The sequence below is a fragment of the Bombus flavifrons genome, chromosome 7 (genome assembly GCF_040668555.2).
Source record: "Bombus flavifrons isolate JBK064 chromosome 7, iyBomFlav1_principal, whole genome shotgun sequence".
Lineage (NCBI taxonomy): Eukaryota > Metazoa > Arthropoda > Insecta > Hymenoptera > Apidae > Bombus > Bombus flavifrons.
The window spans coordinates 7157701-7170882 of NC_138448.1; the positions used below are offsets into that span (position 1 = coordinate 7157701).

Consider the following 13182-nt stretch of genomic DNA (forward strand, 5'->3'; position numbering starts at 1 on the left):
CAAAATATTGTAAGACTTCTCGCTTGTTGAAACAGAAAGGTTAGATCATTATGCAAAAAGACCCTGTTCTGGCATTAACGAACAAAAAGCATTTCTAATGTCTTAAGAATATGTCTAACATAAAATTGAAGCGAAAAATCATACGTAACGCATCACACTATCACAGGACTGTTCAAACTGTGAAGACATTATGCAACATTAGAAAAATATCATTGAGTCGAGAATAATCGAAAGAACACAAATTCTCATACATTTCTTTCGCTTAAACGTCCAAAAGAGAGAAGTACAAAGAAGAAATCCGAAGTTAACAAGCATGCTAGCAGAGCTAACGAAACGAGACTGCACGGTAGCGCATAGACGGAGATTCAGGATAGGAACGCAGCTTGGGGACAATAATAAGCGTCGGTGACGCGGTTGCTGCGAGAGAGCAACGGCACGACAATTCGTAGCACTGGTAGCCCTGGATTTGACCTCCGGGGGTGGTCCACGGCTCTCGAATCCAGGGCCCTCGTATAGTTGTGGTCAGCAGGCGTGACGGCGTGTGTGCGCCGCGTAGGGTGGTCATGGTGCTTTTGCCCCGCGCCACCATCATTCCAAGCGCGACTATCCCCCTGACTACCGGCCACGCCGCGGGGATGCGACCATAAACGCGAGAGCGAATTGATTTGCGACCGGAAAGCGCGTATCGTTTCTAGTAATGATCGCGGATCCCTTCATTGTCTTGCTGCGTCGTGATCGTATCAGTTATGGGGGAATGGAGGAAAAAAGGAGAATCGGTGGTTCACGCGTCGCGGAGCGCCTCGTTTCGCCAACAATGATGCTTCTCATCGGAATGGCCGGATCATCGCGGTAATTAGCCGCGATTGTTTGGCTACGTGGAACGCGTGGTCCTTGGTATGGGGAAACAGAGACTTCGTTTCGCAGAGGTTTTAGTCTTGTCTGCTTTCTGAGGAATTTATAATGGAGAGTTTCGATGGAGTTTTAATTTGTATGAAAGTGAAAATGGTAATTTTGTTGGCTTTAGCGAGCACAGTTGAGGATTGTGAAGTTGACGATTTAGGGTTCGACAGAGTTTCTGGAATTCATAGATCTCGAGGTTTCTGAAGCTATTAGCAAATTGACTGTCGATTGATTATAACATTTCAAGCAGTCAAGCAGTTACATTCGCACAATTTTAGATGTTTTTGGCTACTGTCGTAATAAAAGTGCGGAGTACTAAACGTACTATAAAATGTATGCATATTTATGAAACTTTGTTTTTTGATAAGCTATATATTACATTTGCAAATAACAACGTGGTATGTTAAAATAAGCGATAGCACTTATCCACTCTCGACAAAATGTACAAATCTAAACGGCAGTGTTAATGGTAGAGCTGACACTCCGTGTATCAAGCTAATCTATTACACGCAATGTAGCTAAAAATATGTGCCCCTTCATATTTTACAATTTTTTTAAATACTTCCGTAATCCGTATTACTTTACGACACAACCTAAAAATTAACTTTCACGTGTGTAAAATACATAATAGTGAAAAACCGAATTTAAGTAATTAAAACGATTAAAAAGTTAATTTTCAAATATACGAATATGTACAGAAGAATTCGAAAAACTTCAATCTTCCGTGTCTCGTGAAAGTTGGACGATCAGGCAAATCTAGAATTAATTTTCCAGTAGAATAGTCCAGTCGCGCACGGACACGACAACAAGAAGATTCGTATCAGACTTGTTATACTCTACTGCGTTACTGGAGCACGTTAAATCGAATGTCGGCCATTATCACGACTCTTTCTTTCCCCTGACAATTCAGTCTGATCTGCATCAACATGTTTGCCAGAGGAAGTCGATTGACCGGGCAAAAAGAAGCAGCATAAGCAAGGGGACGAATCGCGCGGTCCCGTCGCGCACTATAACCGAACAGGCCTGGTTCGTCGATGTTAGGGGTTAGAAACAGCGCTGATCATCGAATCATCGGTGCGCTGGCACGTACACGGGGACATATGTCGCGGTCCAGGACCCTCCATTACGATATTAGATCGAAGTTAACGCGTTAGGAGACCGTAATGCGCGAAAATAAAGTCGTCTCGCGAAGAGAACGAACAGTAGCGTGTGGGATGGAAAATCGAATGTTCTGGCACACGTTGCTTCCATTATTAGCAAATGCACTCGTTCGAAGGGGAATTGGGGAACAGAAAATGTTTTCATACAAGAATGGGTCACTGAATTACGAGGTTTTAGTATATATTGTGTCTACTGGTTGCCCCTATCTAGAATGATTCGATCAGAGGATCGAACAGAGTATATAAATGTACGTACAGCGTTTATTAAAAGTAGCGAGAAATATTTGATCGATATATGCGAGTCCGTTAATAAAGCACGATGTAAATAAGTCAAGAGCAAAAACGGTTCGTTACAGTATATTCAAAATCGATAAAACTAAATGGAGCCTATTAACAATATTCTATGAAATTCTATCGTTGTACACACACAGAAATCATATTTTAACGCTATCGCTACGCTATCAATTCGACATTCATTAGGAGTTATTCGACTGATCCATGAAGTAACAAGTGATTTTTAGATCATAAGGCTACAAATATTTCGTTGCACGATGAATTTATACCATTTCCGATCCAACACTAGAAGAAATTTTAAGAGCAACTAAGAAGAAGCTCAAATCGTAAGAAGCAAACAGTTAGTAATCCAAAGTGTAAAAGTAAAATCGATCTTTAATGCTAAGGTCGGTCGCGATCTTTCTCCAATCGCGGAAGTTCGACCTGGACGTTTCGTAAAACGGTATCCTCTCGAGCTAATGCATTATCGATTTCCATTTTCCAGGCCACGGCGGAGTTAACCAGCTCGGCGGCGTCTTCGTGAACGGAAGGCCCCTACCGGATGTAGTCAGGCAGAGGATCGTCGAGCTAGCGCACAGCGGCGTCCGACCGTGCGACATTTCCAGACAACTCAGGGTATCTCACGGCTGTGTATCCAAGATACTGTCGAGGTGAGTACCGACACCGTTCCGGCGCCATCCAGACCTCCGTCGTATCCGTTACAACCGCAACCCCCGTGGTGTCCCGACGGCAACAGACTTGCTTTTTGCTCTACCGTCGTTTGGCGCTTTGGCGATTTCCTCCATCGATTCTTCCATCCTCCTGTCACTGCATCGATGCATGATTCTTCTAAGACCGACTGGTTGATGAATGAAGAACTACGTGTTGAAAGAACGAATGACAAGTTTGAATGGTAGTTGACGGAAGATTGGTTTCTTTGCAGCTTGTTCGACGAGTTAGATTCTGAATAGGTATGTTGCAAATTGATCAGAATTTTTTGTTGTTGGAAGGAGACCTAATTTCGTAGAATTGCAATAATTGAGTAGGAATTCATTTGCGTTTTGAGGATAATACACGTTTTCCTTCGATCTTGTTGGACAAATGTCTAGATAACAATTCTTTGAAATTCTTTGGGTTATGATATTGTTAGCGACAGACTTCATTTATATATCGTTGATTACTATTAATTCTTCGAAAGAACTTTCTCTTCGAAGAAACGCAACTAACAACATATCAAATAATCAGGCAGCGTCAATAGCAAGACTTTGATTAAAAATCATCATAAAGATTCTCTTGTACAAAAAAAAAAAAAGGAAAACGTACCAGCTGGATGAATGTCTAATTCGTTAATTCGAGACGAAAGACAAGAGACGAGATGGCGCAAATGATTTAGTGGAAGATTAAATTTTCCATGGCAGACGTAACGCTGTAGTTCCCATGTGTTCGAAGTGGCCATGGATACCCGAAACGAAGAAAAAGATGCGATGGTCGAGGGAAAGACAGAAAGGAGAGAATAGGGTGCACGAGGAGGCGAGGAAAAAAAGGTAGACCAATACTGGTTCGGGAGTGATTTAATTAAAGACGCTGTTAGGAGCACGAGGCGAACGAACCCAGGGACGAAAACTGCGACGCCGGAAGGAAGGAACCACCCCTGTTCCGGCCGCGGTGGGGGGTGCCAGCGGGTGCGACGATATGCGGTTTCCATGTTTTTTCCACCCTCCGCCCCGCGTTACATAACGGGTGGCCTCGTGCCGTTTTGATGGCCCGAATGTCATACGTCCCCGCCGGTAGAATATCATTGTCGTATATAGCCAGCTCTTTCACGTATATGCCCTGTATATGTGTAATAGGCCGGCTGGATTATTTACTACTTTATTGCTTCTCAAGTTACCATCCCCTGGATTTTCCTATCTTTTTTCTTTGGATTTCATGCGAAGCGAATTTGAACAGTTTATTACCCTCGATGCGTTCGGAAATGTGAAATCACTCGTGTTGATAGGTATCTTTAGGGACGAAAGGGATCTTTAGAATAACGTCCGATGAATTTTAGAAGCATTCTCAGTAAGGAAATTTCTATCGAGGAAATAATAAACAAGAATTTCGCAGTATGCAATCCTTGACCTGAGAAAATTGTGAGCAAACTTACACTTTCACAGAAAGATTTCTATGTTTTTGTTATAATTATCTGTAAAAGGTTAAATTTATAACAAACCTGCGTTTATCTTGTTTTTTGGAACAGATATATTCGTATGATATTTGCGTTGTAAATTTTTCAAATATTTTGAAATTTTAAATACGTAGGAGTACGTGATCATCAGTGAAGTTTGACGTCTGACTACTACATACCCATTCTACTTAAGAATCGGTCGCGGTTCGCGCTTTTATAAACCATAAGTAAACGTGAAAATGTTCGTTCCTGGAACACCGACAGGATCATTAGAGAAATTTTCCCATGTGGCCGAGTTCGATGCAGAAAATTAGCGAGATTTATTCAGACGAAATTGCCTGTGGGTCCGCGATTAATCGTAAATCCAGGACGATTTTAATCAAACGCGCGATGTCGAAACGATTTATTGCGCAACCGTATTAACGGCAATGTGTTATAAACAGAAATTAACAGCTATATTAACGTCGAGTGGTGCACTTATTTTTCAATGGATTTACAGCCGATCAGATCGATAAGTCGCGGTGGTGAGCGACGTGTGAATCAAACTTAAAAGAAAACGCGGTTCAACGTCCGCTGTTTCGCAATCGATTTCCTAATCGCTTATTCAAAAACACCAAGTAAGAATAAATTAAGTCAACCAGGATGGAGCAATTGCTACTTTTTCGCTGGCACTTCTCGCTTTTTCTGAATCTACGCCTGGTAAATTAAAATTTAGAAACCGCAGCTGAAATTCCTATTTTTCTGGCTGTGTTTCGTCAGGAATAAAGAAGTTACGATTAACGCTAAAGTTTCTAATCCACGCGAAAGGCATCGAAAATAATTGTCTAGAGAAAGTAAAGAATAAAAATCATTTTAATATTTTTCTACTTTTCAACGATGCGATATTTATAAATTTGTGAAATGTTATATCTAAATTCCTTATTGTAATAGATTCGATAATTCTAAATTACGTATTTCCAAATATTTCTTCTACATTTCCAAAGACACGAACGTCACGTTTCGAACGACGTCTAACTTGGACTTCCTATTTCTACTATTCGTACGCTTGTAACTTTACAAGGTGCAAAGTTTATAGTCACTTTTTCTAGCGAAACTGCGGTGAAAACGGTCGTAGACCTCGGCGACGAGACGCTGTTAACACCGAAGCTTTACGCAGTCACGCGCCACTGATACGTCGCGACATCGTGTGCCCCGGATTTTCGCGGAATCGCGACAATTTCGACGCACATGCACAAACGAAACGGAAACGCCGGTTCCTGGCTAGGTGATGGTTCACGGAGACAGCGTTGAAAAGTTCGCGCCAACCCTCGTTTGACGGAGAAACGTCTATCATAACGGATGCATAAAGTGGCTTCTTAAAACATTTTTGAGAAACGTTCCTTCAATAATGACTAACTTCTCTGCAGTTAATTTTATTCGGCCAATTTTAGCTGGTTTTAAAAACACGAATTTCTTACAACATGTATAATTTGTAATAATATATTTCTTTAAATACGATTAATAGGAAATTAAACGTAGCCAAAATGTTCTCCCGAATATAGTTTAGAAACATAAAAAAATTAATTGACTTTAGTCTACATAAAGCTCGTAATATACGGAAATTTTCAAAATTTCTGGGAGGTTAAACCCTCCCAAACATCCCTGACTCGATCTTCTCTCCAACAACCTGATAATGTTACACGAAAGAGATCTAAAAAAAAAAAGAAAATTTGTCGATTGAACTATCAACGATTAAACTGAAAACCAAAATTAATGGGAATAGGGCGAATGGTCATAGCTTGGTCAATTTAAAAAATTGTAATTGCGCAACGTAATGGGCATTTGACGGTAGGGATAAGTGAGCATCGCCATGTGGACCTGGAATGGGGTTTTACGCCAGATATAATCGTAATAATTTCGAAACGGGGCGAAATGGCCCCAATCGTTTAAAAGACCCCTCCGACGCTTTCGACTGTAACAGGTTCGCGATCATTTTTTGTTCGGGGTGAATATTGCCGAATGATACATTGTTGAACCATCGTGACACGATTTAACGTGCGATACAAGTGGTTGCCCCCTATCGAATATTATAGAATCAAATATGATTGTAAGTTCGTTCGTCTCTTACCGTTATCTTTCGAGAAATATTAAAGAAAACTTACTTGTGTTGACAGTAAATAAACATATGACAAGTGATATGAATAAATATTGCTTATAATTGTATTATTTAAATCTGTACACATTACGTATATAGAGGAACGTATAGATAGATAAATAAATAGTGTTGATACGTGAATATTCAGAAAACTGTATTCATTCCAAAATATGCGCTAGGAAAATAGTCAATCCATTTGTAAGGTCATACAATCTGATACAATATCATACAAGATGATACAACAAGATGATGTGTACATTAGTTGATTAAACAGACCTTATACATATAAGAGATTCCCTTCTCTTAAAGAAACGTGTACGATATTATTATACAAACCGATACGTACAAAATAATATAGAGAATCTATCATTTCGTTATTTCCTCGTAACGAATCTCGATCGAAGCAACAATCCCCGATAATCTGCCAACAGTGGCGGATCGGTTTCGAGCTTTCCCTCGACCGATTATGACCGCTTTCTCTTCGACTATCACATACTCCATAACTGACATCGCTACCTGACAACACCGGTTTCCCCGTAAATCGCTAATTCCTCCGTGGAATTGACAGCGACAGTCGTCGCGTCGATCGAGCCAGTTCGAATCAACTTCTCACGCTTTAACGAGCCGCGTGTACGTCAACCGACACCATACTCGAGCTCAAATGTATCACGCTCAAAAGAAACACATTGAAAATTGACAACGACACCGTTGAATTTCACCGGTCAATGTTTTTTTATTTTTTTATTTCTATCTTTTCTTTTTCTTTTTCTTTTTTTTTTTGTTTTTAAAACGAGCGATGGAAGAGGAAAAAGGTAGAAAGAGACGAAGGGAGAATGAGAGAGGCACAAAATTGGCCGACAGTTTGAACGAGCATGAGTCGACGCCGGCGGCGGACCCACATCCATCAAGGCGGCCCACAAGCGGACCATTATTGCGGGCTTTCTCCCGTAATTGAATTTAAGCACCAGCGAAGATATTATTTAACTAATTAGGCACAAAGGGCGCGTTCACGGCGGGCCAATCGCGATTGGCCATCGCACGCGCATACACGCGCCGGGAGGGCTCAATGGAGGGAAAGAAGAGGGAGAAACACAGGGTAGAGGCAGAAGCCGTTTGTTTTAAAACAGCCGGTCGTTGACGCGCTGCTGGACGGCGATTCGTTATTCCGGCATTGGCCGCACGTCGCGGGAAAAACCAGCCGTTTCTCTCTTTCTCCATTCTCGCCCCCTTTGATTCCATTCGATCGGAAAAAATTGGGATGGGGTGCAGTCTCTTTTGATATCGTGGTTTGAAGATTACGTGACAGTGAGAATTTGTGCGAATGACGAAAGATACGTACTGGGAATTTGGTGAATATTTGTGCTAATTTTGGAAAATTAGCGTACGAGTAAATTAGAACGTACGGTGTCCTGTAAAAATGTAGCCGTATGTGATAAGAATCTGTGGCATGCGTATGAAATCTTTAAATGGGTATGATCGAAAGGAGTGGGAGTTTTGTATTAGTCGTTGAAGAAATAAGAGAATGAATGAAGAGAAGAAACGTCAAGAGCGAGAGTTCAAAGATAACCAAGTAAAAATCATTCTTCATTGTTAGACCGTGAATGCTTGCGCAATTATGGGAAATTTAAAATGCAGAAATGTGCAGATCGTATGTAATATTTAATTCGTCAAAGTATTTGTTATAATATTTATAACACAAATATTTGGTGACTAAAACAAGTTCCTATTTAAATTCCATTACTTTGGTTATGTTCAAAAAGATGTAAAATTGCATAAGAATCCGCAGTTTACTTACTACGTTACTTTTAAATATTCTTTTTATTTTCTGTTCTTAAAAAGTCTGCTCACAACCTGACATTCTTACAATAGTTTCTGGAAGTGTAGTAGGATCGAATTTCTGGTTGGTTATGGAGATTTCTAAAGGTGATGGAAATAGTAGACGGTTAGCGTTAACGATTTTGAAAAGTCACGTAGACGTAAGAATGTAATAGAATCGCGACATAGATCCATCGAGTTGGTTTCTTTTTTCTTTTTGTTCGCAGGTATTATGAAACCGGCAGCTTCAAGGCTGGTGTAATAGGCGGCTCGAAACCGAAGGTTGCAACTCCACCGGTGGTCGAAGCGATCGCTAACTACAAGAGGGACAATCCGACAATGTTCGCGTGGGAGATCAGGGATCGATTGCTTGCTGAAGGCATTTGCTCGCAAGACAACGTGCCATCCGTCTCCTCGATCAATCGGTGAGTCCAAATTTTCCCGTCAGATTAATCAAAACCGACCAATTAATACAAAATCCAGTAATCTGACCGAGATCTACGAAACTATAAAACTACAAACTTTCGGTTAATTATAAAACTATAAGATTGTTTAATAAAGACAAGGATGAAAAGTTGAAGAGTTCGGTTTCAAATATGATTACCTCTTATGAATTATCGTTCTAATTGAAATAGATATAAGAAATTTTCCTCTCCTCAAAGTTGTTAATAATTGACCTGCAGAAACTTACTTTATTTGTTGCGGGGAAACGTAATAACTAGCATTAAATGTCGCTAATTATTTCAAAGCAATGAACGAGCAAATAACTTCTTAGATCGTACGTCCCTTATAAATAGACTGGAACGTTTATTCGTTCATGGAGAATTCAAAGATGCACAGATATATAGAATATCGAAAATAGGGTAGCTACTTGTTATAACATTTAATAACAGACGTTTCATAAATTTATAAACTCGCACAAAAATTCCATAATCTACGTAATATACTTACATATTAGCACGAGAATCGAGTCTTTGCAAAATTAAATAGATTCCTCCTACGATCCTCGCAAAAGTGCGGACAAAGATTCTCCTTTCATCGTTCACAAAGTTCGTCCGAATCAAGATCAAACCGATTCTTCGTCATCTCAAAATCGATGAACGGATACTCGTCGAGACACGAAATTTATCGTGGAAAACGATTGAAGAAAGCAAGAAGGGCGTGCGAACAGAGCATATGCTTGATGTGAGCGGCAATGGGAGCGATTAGTTATCCTCGGAGACGAGGAAGAATCATCCCCACGTCCCGTGCATCGAGATAAGCGTGTGCAGAGAGCCGGTCCGTCACCCCGATCCTATTGACCTTTCGCAGGTTCCTTCGGGAATGGGGCCGATTAATTCAAGTGTTTTTACGTCGCCCAATAGATCGAGCAACCAGGGGGTGGGGAGAGGTGGCGTGGCTAGGAACACGAGTATCCACGGGTAAAGGGATGCCCTATGGAACGGGGAGTGAGCTCCCATGAGACGGCATTACAGCGTATCAGCACCGCGCAAACTGAGCGAGTGGATCCCCTTTTCGAGCAACAGAAAAGCCAGCACGGTGAAGTACGCGGAAAAGAAAGAGAGAAAGCGAGCGAAGAGAGACCACTGGGGTACCATTGATCGGCACACATATGTCCCGAGATTTAATCAGTCGCTACTTAAGACCTTATCTCCCGCTTCATCCGACGCCCCCTGTACGCATCTACTACTTCATCGTTTCTTCACCCTGCGCCACTTTCGAACACGCCGCCGGTCTGATAATGTAATCGAGCGTAATGCGAATCGAATTGGTTGGCGCAAGTGAAATCCACTAACGCGATTTCCGGCAGCCACCAGCGTTAATGGAAACGCACGCAAATTAGTTGGCCCGCATTAGGCGGAAGTGGTACTCAGGGATATTTAGATGTCTGCTGACAACGGAGTTGAACTTACGAGGCTTTGGTCAGGTTGGGGGATCTTGATTTTCAGTTTCAATTCCTCCAGAAGAGGAATTTTGATTTGATTCATCTCGTTCGAAACGTTGTCTGCTAACTATATCTAATATTCGTCAGCATTTACACCTCTGTTAAGAGATATTGTACTCGCAAAAGTCTTCATCCACTGTACTGTACATCTCGAATAGTATACACACGTTATTTGGAGAGAACAAGTACACATAACGTCATGTTTATTTCTTAGCAGATAAGGAAATAATAAAGCAACCCAATCGTCTTGGTAGAAAACAGGTTAATTTTGCAACGAAAGTTCTGTACCATTTTATTTCAATAAAGATAGCCTCTTTGTAAAATGACGATTTTAGAAGACTTTTATGATTGACTGTATACTGTATATTTACAATTCTCGAAGATAAACTCTAGAAAATTCATTACCACGTACATACGAATGTTCTCGAATAATCAGTAAATTCGTCATATCTACGAATAATGTAAAAAAAGAAGCGAACAAGCAGTTGTACATGCGGTCGCAAAATCAAACGCTAAAGTTTCTAAAATACGATAATTTTCCGCCACGTTCTTTCGGCAGCCAATTTACAAGAATTTCGAGCTAAATATCATCTGCAGAGCGAAGTTTGGTCGCGCGCGCATATTTCCCATTCTTCCGACGAGGAGGACGTGGATGGTGTCGTGATAGCCACGATAGCGTGAAACGTGGGCGTATGTAGGTACAGGAATTGCTTTCTGGCCGAGGTTTTCGATGTGTCTAGGATTGCAGCGGAGGGTGCGGCGTGGTGGCTTGTTGCTCGAGTGACTCCTCCACCTTCTCCACTCCTCGTTCTATCTCTGTCTAACACTCCGTCTTCTCTCCATCGAAACTTCTCCTTTTCCTCCTTGTCCGTATCCCCGACCCAAGGCCCAGATGGCGGGTATTGATCTGAATCCGGAGAGCAGATCGCCTGGAAAAACTTACCCCGCGGATACTTACCTACCCACCTTTCGCTATCTATATGCACCTATCTAACCTACCTTCACCAACTCACGTACACCGAGCCCGCAACCTTCCGCCGGTGTCTACGTGTAGGTAAATGTATTTCCGCTCGCCGAGCAATGGATAGAAACGCGCCCGATGCTTCGCTACCTGAAATGCACGGAACGGAAAACGTGCTCCACGGATGCCCTTAAGTGATTGTTTACGCCGATTGATCGCGTTCGAGGATCGACCGAGAAATCGATTTTCATACGATTTTCAGTCGTTAATGACTTTTAAGCATTTTGCAAAATTATAGGAATTTGTACGAGAAGAAATGGTTTTCCTGTGAAAGGGTTTCTGTGATGAAATTCTGGGAAGCTATAAAAACTCGGCTATAAAATGTCGAGAAATACTTGCTTATTTGATTCAGTAGCGTAGGAATGTTAGTTTCTTAAAATTAACTTTGACTTTTTATGGATATTTCATTCGGAGACTCTCGGTATTATAGAAAAGTAGATGTCTAGGAATTACAGTTTCTTTGTAAGCTGAAAAAATTGAGCAGTTAACGCTGTAAATATGAAACTTGTATCAAAGCGATCAAAATGAAATGTACAACCCCAAAAATGCATTGCGGTAAATTTCCAAAATTTCCTTAAGAACGTGCAAATTCTTTTTTTGACTATTCTGAATGTTTCGATATTATAGAGGAATGACGAGAAAAATGATAAGACACATCGATGGAGGATGTTCCAGAAGAATTCGTTTAGAAAAAGTCAAAACTGATGAAACACACAAACGGTTCCAAAGCAAGATTTCTCTGGTCGAAGGCAGAAAACAGGAGAATATGAGGGTAGCGAGTAACGCTGGGATTTCTCCCATTATGACCGTGTCTCGGTTTTTCTAGCTTCGAGCTAGCTTTCGTACGGAGAAATAATGATACGGCTAATATAATGTATTGTCCTGCTTTTGCCGGGGCACTTCGGAATGAGACCGGCCGCGAACGGGAGACACGGAGAAACGAAGAGAAAGGAACCGGGACGTTGGCCACCGCGGTAAAAAACCAACGGCCGAGGAGAGCGAAATAATGGAGTGGCTTTCGCGAAAAATAACAGATATATATCCTGAGTATCAACCCGGGATCGAGGGGCGCGGAAAAACAGGCGAAAAACGCGGCCAAGATTGGACGGTAACAGTTCGAGCCTTGTTTCTACTTTGCTGAATCGACCGAACAACCTTCCCTCTTTTCTTTTCATTCTTTCCTTTATTCACCACCCTGTTACTCTTTAATTTTCCAATTTCTACTAACGACACTGTCTTCCTCAAAGAGACATGCGTGAATTAAATCACTGTTTTATCGAAATTAATATATTGGGTTTCTTCAGTTTGTATTATGTTTGTATATATGTATTAAGTAAATTAATATTATGAACGGTTCTATCGTATCATCTTCTATTTTCTCTTCTATTTTTTCATTCTAAGGCTAAAGACGCGAACTTGTATAGGCTTCATTATGATATGATAGGCTTCGTTATTTCATTATGATACATGTTTCAGACAGACTTTTAAAAAAGATATATAGGTAGAAGGAGTGACAAAAATGAAAATGACAGTGTCTAATCGTTTCAAACCGCGTATCCTTTTTATTCATAATGCGTTGTTAACGTTTAATCGTTCAACAACGCTGAATAAATCGGGCAATTTTTCTTTTTCCCTTCTATTCATCCATTTTATTCTCATCCTAGTACCATCCTTCACTTGTCGAATTTATATCGACTCTATTTTCTTTGACACTACACCCATCGATGCTTAATGTGTACCGAAATATTTCCTACGTAAATTATTACG

The 13182-nt window shown here is 40.9% G+C and overlaps 1 protein-coding gene across 3 annotated transcripts in view; it reads left to right on the forward strand.

The window, feature by feature from the left end:
* Window positions 1–13182, forward strand: part of sv (paired box protein shaven) — a 143195-nt gene that overhangs the window by 106074 nt on the left and 23939 nt on the right. For all 3 annotated transcript variants that reach the window (XM_069116518.1, XM_069116519.1, XM_069116520.1), the window contains 2 exons: window positions 2839–3004; window positions 8677–8874. In XM_069116518.1, coding sequence (XP_068972619.1) covers window positions 2839–3004; window positions 8677–8874 — 364 coding nt within the window. The remainder of the gene's footprint in view (window positions 1–2838; window positions 3005–8676; window positions 8875–13182) is intronic.